At 53.1% G+C, this 8495-nt stretch overlaps 1 protein-coding gene across 1 annotated transcript in view; it reads left to right on the forward strand.

Annotated features, from left to right (window-relative positions):
- Positions 1–8495, forward strand: part of ADAM12 (ADAM metallopeptidase domain 12) — a 286201-nt gene that overhangs the window by 251889 nt on the left and 25817 nt on the right. Inside the window, exons 17-20 of the mRNA XM_007936890.1 lie at positions 2784–2941; positions 5928–6063; positions 6659–6767; positions 8380–8493. Of these exons, the coding sequence (XP_007935081.1) occupies positions 2784–2941; positions 5928–6063; positions 6659–6767; positions 8380–8493 (517 nt within the window). The remainder of the gene's footprint in view (positions 1–2783; positions 2942–5927; positions 6064–6658; positions 6768–8379; positions 8494–8495) is intronic.

Here is an 8495-nt window from a genome sequence, read left to right on the forward strand (position 1 = left end):
TTTTCAAAGTAATTGCAAAATTAACCTTCCTTCCTTCAAGGAGACTTAGCCATTAGCATTCTGAGCGGGCTGTCCCTCCCTGCCACTGATGGTCAGAATGTGCGTCCAAACTGAAATGCTTCCAAGAGGACTTAACACAGAGACAGACGCATGTTGTAGAAACCCTATACTGTGGGCTTCAACTAAAGAAAGCTGCAGTTGTGCTTCAGAGACCCTTCAGGGAAAAGAGGACTCTAATTGTTGGAACAGTAGTTTGTTGTTCTTGATGGGCCTAAGTGTCGCCAGTGGAACCCTACTAATCTTGGGTAACCACGCTAGTAGTTCCAGCCTTTCTGTCTCTCAGCCTTTGCCGCAGACTCCAAAGGCTGTTTGTCCAACTTGCAGACACCCACCGACCACTCTAACCTAGAATGGTGGGGGTTTTCCTGAAATCGTTGTGCTGTAACCAGAAAGGGTGGTGGTGCCACCTCCCATGGGTTTGTCGACTGCACTGGGCTCTCCCTGTGAAGTGGTGTCTTGTTATGTCTTCTCTGGATCATAGCCTCCTTTGCAATGGCCGTAAGGGATGGTCTAGTCCACACCTGTTATTTCACTGGTGGAGAAACTGAGGCCCAAGGTGACAGGACGGGATAACAGAAATATAGGGTCTAGAGCCCTAGACGCCTTCCTTCCCCGTATCTCTAGGACCTCATGCACATATTACAGAGGAAAAAGGAAAACTCACATTTTCCTAGATAGTTGGAACAGCTAGCCATGGCTTGGTGGCCAGGGGCTTGGCCCCGGGACCTCCTAATGAGATGAGTGTCTCCAGCAGATTCCCCAACTGAGGTGTGAAGGCTGTGATCCTTCTGCCACAGCTGCCAAAAGGGCAGGAGTGGCAGTCGGGGTGGGAGGTGGTCCGAGACCATGTGGATCACCCACCCCTGCCTGCGTCTTGGGGGCTGGGACATCAGTGGCACTGTCCTTGCAGAAACAGGCAAGAAGGTCAGATCCAAGAAGGTCAGAACGTAGGCTCTGCCTCAGTAGTTAATCATGCTTGATTTCAGCTTTGTAGGAATTTACTTTCCAGTTTATCACAAGCTACCTTGACCATCAGCCTTCTTTGAAGCCACTGGTGCAGGTGAAGGGTCATCAAAAAAAAGTCAGTGAAAGCAGGAATCGTCACAAATGAGGCATGTAGACCCCAAACCAGTCACTTTGCCTTACAGTCATTGAATGCACAGCGGCCTCTGTATTTGAGGCAGGGCCAAGGCCCCTGAAATTGGTCCCCTGACTGGAGTTCTGAGGGGACCTCTTTATAGAAACTACCCAAAACGCATCATTGGAAATTTACGTCCGCTTGCTCGGATGGAGGGAAACTTCAGCCACCCAAAAGCAGCTGAAGCGCAGAGTCCGTCTTGGCTCCTGTAACTTTTCCCAATTGTTTTGCCATTGCCCCGCCCACTCCTGATTTGTCAAAAATTCTTTTTGGTGACTTGCCTTTATCCAGTTTCCCCAAACCACCTGATGTGATATTTGTAGAAATGATGCCATCTTGTTTCCATGTTCAGTGTGTCTGGCTCATGTACTAGTTCAGTAAATTACATATTCAACAATAACAAGTATGGTGGCCGTGCACAGGTTGGCAAACAGCTGCCGTTGGTATTCCTTGGTTACCACTTGATCAGCAGCTCCCTAGCCCCTCCATGAATTTTTGAGTCTTCTAACAAGGGTCCTGCCTCAGGACCCACAAAGGCAGAGCTCACCCTCCCCTAGCCCCCACTGGGCACCCCTCCCATTGGCTGTGCCCCACGCACAGCTGGAGTCACTGGGTAGCCCTGGAACTGTGCAGGAAGGAGCTGGGCGTTTCCAGAAGGTCTTCTGGGGAGTGGGCCAAGAGGAAGGAAGTATTAGTCGAAATCTTGGGCACTTTGTGGGGTGTGGGCTTCCTTCCTGTGAGATATGGTTTCAGGAGACCCCATCAGGAAACAGGCAGCCCCGCTGTGAGACTCGGGATGCCCAGCCACTCTGATCCTTTATGAAGGTGGCATGGGGTATGCCAAGGGTGGCCAGGTCCCACAATACCCGGAAGCTCCAAGTCATGACACCTAAGCAGGGTCCTCCTCATTGCTGAGAAATGTCGTCATCAGCTGACCAATCTCTACCCAGCATTCCAACACACACATTAATGCATCTTACTTAGCAAATCTCAGAGCTAGCCCTTTGATTCTGTCATCCAGTTTGGTTTATTTTTACACGGGACTGACTGAACACAACCATCTAATCAACCGTTGTTGCTAGTGAGCACAGCGAGTTCATTCATCTCTGATGGATGCAACATGTCTACCTTTGCCATTGTTGGTCTGCCAAAGTTTAAAGGAGCATTATGTCATGAAACCACAGGTTCGACAGGGTACTGACTGGGTGTTCGTGGAGATGGTTAGGAGAAACTCCACAAGGAAGACACTGGCCAGTTCTTAGGAGGGAGTGCAGACAAAGCTTCTGAGAGAAACTGTAGCTAGGCCTTGGAGGGGAGCAGGTGCTTGTCGTGAGGTCAGATGGTAAGCGTTTCCTGTATTTAGAAAGATGGACAAGGAGATAGACTGGGAAGAGAAGGTGGGGGCGGAAGGGGTGGACGAGCCCCACTCATCCCCATCCTTGTCACAGCCACCAGCAGGCACAGCGAGTGCCCGTTACAGCCTCCAGCTCTGGTCCCCTAGGGCTGTGGGCCATCGGGCTCATCCTCGGGCTGCTGTTTGCTGTGGCTCGGCTTACTGGTGTGGGGGTGGGCCCCTCGGTGGAAGGCATGCTCTCATTGTCCACCCTCTCGTGTCCTCTTGCTGCCCTCGGAAGGTGTGCAACAATAGGAAGCACTGCCACTGCGAGGCCCACTGGGCCCCTCCCTTCTGCGACAAGCCCGGCTTCGGAGGCAGCTCAGACAGTGGTCCCGTCCGACAGCCAGGTCAGTGAGGACACCGCCAGCCTTGGCAGTGCATTGCCAGGAGGGGCACGGAGCTGCTGGGCGGGCAGCAGGCACCAGGGAGGGAGGCTTCCCAGGCCATCCGGTGGGTGGTGTAGCCCCAAGAGTGGGAAGCCAGCCCTGCTGGGGACCCCACAGTAGGGCCAACACAAGCCTGGGCCTCACCCAGCTTCCAGACTCTCTCTCCTCCTTACCTGACCTGTTGGACTCAGCTGGCTCTCTGCTTGCACAAAGCACCTGCGTTTGTGTTTTTTCATCCTGTAACGCTTTGCTTAGCTAAGGTAATTCCTCCAGCAAACTGCCCTGTGGGTATGAACTTTATCTCTGAGTGGTGGTGGCGACAGTGGTAGTAGGAGCTGTGCGGTGGTGTGGTAGGAATGGTGGTGGCAGCGGCAGTGGTGGTACGACGATGGCAGTGGTTGGAGTGCTGGTTTGGGTAGGAGTAATGGCACCAGCTTCCGTGAATTGAATCACTGGTGTGTGCAGCTGGCACGCTACGCTATGCGGGCGCAGGATCTCATGTAGTCCTCACACAACTCTGGAGTAGATGGAAGTGTTCGTTCTCTATGTACCTAGAGCGTGATGTTCTGGCAAGTTCAGTAACTCGCCTCAAGTCACACAGCTAAAAATAAGACTCCAGCTCCCGAGTCTCCAGCAGCTGGGGTGGCTCTCTCTGAATTCTTTGCTCCCTGGGTGACCTGCAGAAATGGTCCCTAGTACGGCACTGTTTTCCCGGACTTCTTGTCAGGCAATTAAGAAGCAAGTCTCAATGAGGTCCCTGTTAGGGTCAAAGAAGGAAGGCCAGCAATACAGAGAGCCAGCATGCCACAAGGGGGCAAGCAGAGCCGGTGGGATTCACTGGGCCACCGTGCCCCTACCCCTGGCACACACCTGAGGCCCCAGGACTCTGAGATGATGGCCAGTCCCACTGCCACGGAAATCACAAGTCCCCAAGCCCTGCTGTGCTGGCAGCCCTGACTCTGTGGCTTCCTGTCATTTCCATGGCAACAGACATAACACTGCTGTCAGGGCGGGGCAGGCGGGAGGGCTGGGAGGCCAACCTCCCACACATCTGTGGACATTTGCAGACACCTTCCGTGTGAATAGGGTGCGCTTCCCTGGACCCCCTCACTGGGGCCACCCTGTGGCAGCTTGAGAAAGACTGCTAGTCCATGTGTGAAGCACGCCTTCCCAGGTGGGAGAGCGAGGGCAAGGCCCACCGTCCCCTGCTTCCCGCTGTCTTCCCCGATGACGGCTCTCCCGCTCCACCTTCACTGACAGCCTTAATCTGTCATGGGACAAAAGAGTGCTGTCCCCCCTGCTCTCCACTCAAGGAAGTGTGGTGGTGTTGGGAGGGACTGACAAAGGTGGCAGGAGCGGTGCCACACGTTAGGATCTCTCTCTGGTGTGTCCACACATGATCCACGGTTCCCAGGTTTGGGGATTTCCAAAGAGTTGGGGACCCCACAGAGTCAGCAACTCTTAATGGTACCAAGAAAGAATATTGAAAACGACAAACAAGAGTCTCATTACCCATGACCATCATCGTATCATGAAAGGGAGGACACTCTGAGCACCTCTCACCACCACACGTGTGCACACACACACGTGCACAGGCATGAGCAAGGCGGCCTGCGGCTCTGCCGGGCAGAACCAGCTCCAGCAGCCCAACCGTGGCCCAGTCATTCACCAAACAAGTGCTTCTCCAACATCCGGGAGGCACCAGCCCCTCCTCCAGGTCCTGGAGACATCTAGCAAGTCCAGCCCAGTGTGCACCCCCCAGCTCAGGAACACTTCTGCTCAGGACTGGATGGGTCTGTTGAGGTGTGGAGAGAGGAGGTCCGTTCTGAGCAGAGGTGGCTGTGTGGAGACGCAGGGTCTGAACCAATGGGTGCAGCTGAGGGCAGGCGGTACGGGAGGCAGACTTCAGGACCGTGTGCATGCACTGCACAGAGAGAAGAGATGTGGCCACCACCCTACCCAGCTTACCAGGTCAAGCAACTCTGTAGATGGCATTGTATGGAGACAGGCACCCAAAGGAGAAGTGGGGTGGGGGGGGAAGGGTGCAGTTTGCGGGGCTGCTAGAGGTTCAGTTGAATAACCGATGCATTTGAAGGAGCCGGAGATCCAGGATCAAGGCTGGCTGCTTGTTTACCTGCCTTTGGTAGGAGGCATCAGCACTCTGTGCAGGGCCCTCACGCCTGCCACTAATGGTCTGGAAAGATGGGCATTTTGGCCAGGAGACCAGAGTGGTGTTTCCAGTAACGCTAACAAGCGAATACAGACTGTCGTGTAATGATTGTCCTACTCAGGCTGACACGTGGCCCTGATTGTTGGGGCCTGTCGGGACAAAGTCCAGGCACAGGGAGAGTGTGAGGCATCCATCCCCAAGTGGGAGCAGCAGCTGGTCTGATTTTTGGTCCCCCCCACCCAGGGGGCTCAGCTCCCGGCCCTCCGTTGGACAGTATTCTCTCGTGATCCACAGGCTTCTCACTGACTTTTGGCTCACTGGCCTCTCCCCCTGGTCTGTCTGAGTCTGGAAGCGCTGCTGCAGCCTGCCCACCACGGGCGACCCTGCTGGGATTGGAAATCCTGGTGGCACAACCTTCAGCCCCACAGCAACATGCAGCCCCTACAGTCGGACACACTGATGGGAGCTGACGGCCGGCATAACAGAAGGCGCCTCGGTTGGGGGTGGGGGGGCAGCACATGGGTGAGGAATGCTGGGAGGACCTTAGTGCTTTCATTCTGCGACGTTCTGCGGCTACTGCTGCTGGTGTCACACGGGGAGGAGCGTCTGTCTTCCAGGCTGCAGGTCCCCCTACCAGACCACATGTCTGCTTTCTCTTTGTGTCGCTCCACTCCTTCCGAGTTTGCTTTGCTGCCAGTGCCACAGGCTGGTACCTCATGGCTTCGACAGAAGCTTCAACGGAAGTGCCGTGCCGTGAGCCCCTCTGTTCTATTCCAGGTAACCAGAGCCTGACTGTGGGGCTCCTGGTGGCCACGCTGTGTCTCCTCGCTGCGGGGGGCGTGGTGTACCTCAAAAGGAAGACCTTGATACAGCTGCTGTTTACAAATAAAAAGAACACCATTGAGAAACTAAGGTACGCTGACTTCTGGTCTCCGCGTCTCAGGACATGGCAGTCGAAAGAATGATGGCAGGCCGCTTCTCACTTGGTTTTCCTTAGCAAACAAGAGGGCAGGGTTTCTGGAAAGTGAACGGTTTATTTTTTTCTGTTTATCTTTCTCTGCCTGGCCGGCCGCTGCCTCCACTAGCCCTTCAGGCCACTTGCTGCTTTCTCCAGAGACGAGCACGTGTTGGTGGGTTCCTCCGTTGGGCTCTCTGTGGCCTTGCCTTAGTCGTTTTTAAATGGCGTGAGACGTTATGAAGCCAGCATCCGTTGGGATGGCTTTCAACCCAGAGACATTACTGCTTTAATGACACTGTCACACTGAACATCCCTTGGGTGTCACAGAGCTGCCCCTCTCTGCACTGCAAGACTAATTTAACAGAGTCGCGGCCTTGGGGAGAAAAATCAATATTTTCAATCTTGTGAAAGGGCTGGGTAATTTCCCCTTTGCATGTTTACCGTGCTGAGTTAAAAATAAGAAAATTGTTTTTTGACTGTTACTGTGAATAAGTATAAGGACTCGGCGGGGGAGGCCCCCTCGGCAAACGTGTGCGGGACTGTGTTGCAGGTGTGTGCGTGCCTCCCGGCCCTGTGGCAGCCCCCACCCTCCACAGGCTCACCTCACCCACCTCAGCCAAGGCCTGACGAGGAAGCCCCCACCTTCCAGCACACCTAAGGTGAGTGTTAGACAAGCAAGAGGACTTGGCACCGGCCTGGAGCCGTGGGCTTTTTCACGCAAGCTTGAGGCAGGTTAAGGACAGTTCAGAGAAGCTTGGGAGGAAGCTGATGTTGGGGTGCTCGAGGGAGGCCCATGGGGGCCCAAGAAGCTCCATTAATACTGTGGAGGAGCCAGTGTCCCCTGTGTGGCACAGTATGGGGTATGTTGTAAGCTGTGGCCCTTCCAGCACCCCAACCACCCATACTGGCCGGATTCTCAGAAGGCCAACTGGCTTTACAGCTTAACCAGGCTCCAACTGCAGGGCCCCTCCTGTGATTTCAGAATGCCCCTGCCTGGGCTTGTGTGCATGGCTTTGGCCCGTCATTCTCCTGGTATATATAAGGTTGCATGGGGTCCTCGGGTGTGCCCCCTATTTGCTCCAGCCCCAAGCTGTGCAATCTGTCACCCCAGGGCTTCAGGGAGCTGGGTGTTTAACTCAACGTGCCTCATGGCCCCCTGCTGTCTCTCAATTTTTTTTTTTTTTTTTCCCTGTGAATCTAATAATTTACCAGAGTTCACTCTAATCCTTAGCTTTCTTCACCAAGTATTTTTGATGTGTCCATGAGAATTCCCAAACACCAATTCAACAAAAGTCTAAATTTTAATAGTCAACAACGTTGATATCAAGAAATGATAAATGATTGGGGGAAAAAAAAATTGTCACATATTCAATAGTCAATAAACTGTTTTATCTTCCTTGATCCAAAAAGATTAGAGAGCTGGGCTCAAGGATGGAGCCTGTGAGTCCCCTGCCCCCAAATATGTAACTACAAGCAAAGGTCCAAATATCCATCAACAAGTGATAGATTAAAAAAAAAAAAGGGGGTGCAGCCACAGTGGACTGAATCTCAAACTAACTGGGCCGAGTAAGAAAGCCAGACAAAAAGACATACGATCATCACATATAAAATTCCAGGAAATGCCAATCCAGAGAACAGAGGAGCAGTTGCTTGGGTTGTGGGGTGGGGAGAGGCAGGAAGGGGGTACAAAGAAACTTTGTTGTTTGCAGCGATGGGCTCACGGGTGTAGACAATGTCAATTTACCAAATTATACCCTTTAAATATAGGCAGTTAATTGTATGTCAGTTATACCTCAATGAAGCTGTTTTTAAAGACACAGAGGAAGCTAAAAAGAGGAAGGGGAGGATGGTGTGGGTCCAGCCTACCAGGATCCTAGTCTGTCTCTAAACACAAGGAAGCCATGTGGGAGCCACTCGGGAAGAGTGGTCTCTGGCCCCTAACCTCAGCCCCGGCTTCCGGAAGTCCTGACTCTTCGTCTCCCAGGGATTTCCTCCATCCTCACAGACACCTTGAGCTGGATCTGAACACTGGTGCACACTTCCACCGGTGCCTCGCTCCTGTTTGTTGTTCAATCTACCCGTCTAGTTGGGGAGAAGCTTCTGGTAGAATGACACACAAGTCTGTTCCCTCACATGCACATCCTTGCTGTCCTCCTTATTCCACCTCTGCCTTCAACCAAAGAAGATCATCATTAATGCAGGTTTTTCTTTAAGGCATTACCAATGCCTTTCAAACCTCATTGTATCTTGGTTTTTGCTTTGACCTTGTAGGACAATCCCAGAAGACTGCTGCAGGGGCAGGACGTTGACATCAGTAGACCCCTCAAAACCATCGATGTCCCACAACCCAGTTCACCTCAGCGAGTACTCCCACCCCTCCACCAGGC

Source organism: Orycteropus afer, unplaced genomic scaffold (genome assembly GCF_000298275.1).
Source record: "Orycteropus afer afer isolate SDZICR_OR568_19922 unplaced genomic scaffold, OryAfe1.0 scaffold00038, whole genome shotgun sequence".
NCBI lineage: Eukaryota > Metazoa > Chordata > Mammalia > Tubulidentata > Orycteropodidae > Orycteropus > Orycteropus afer.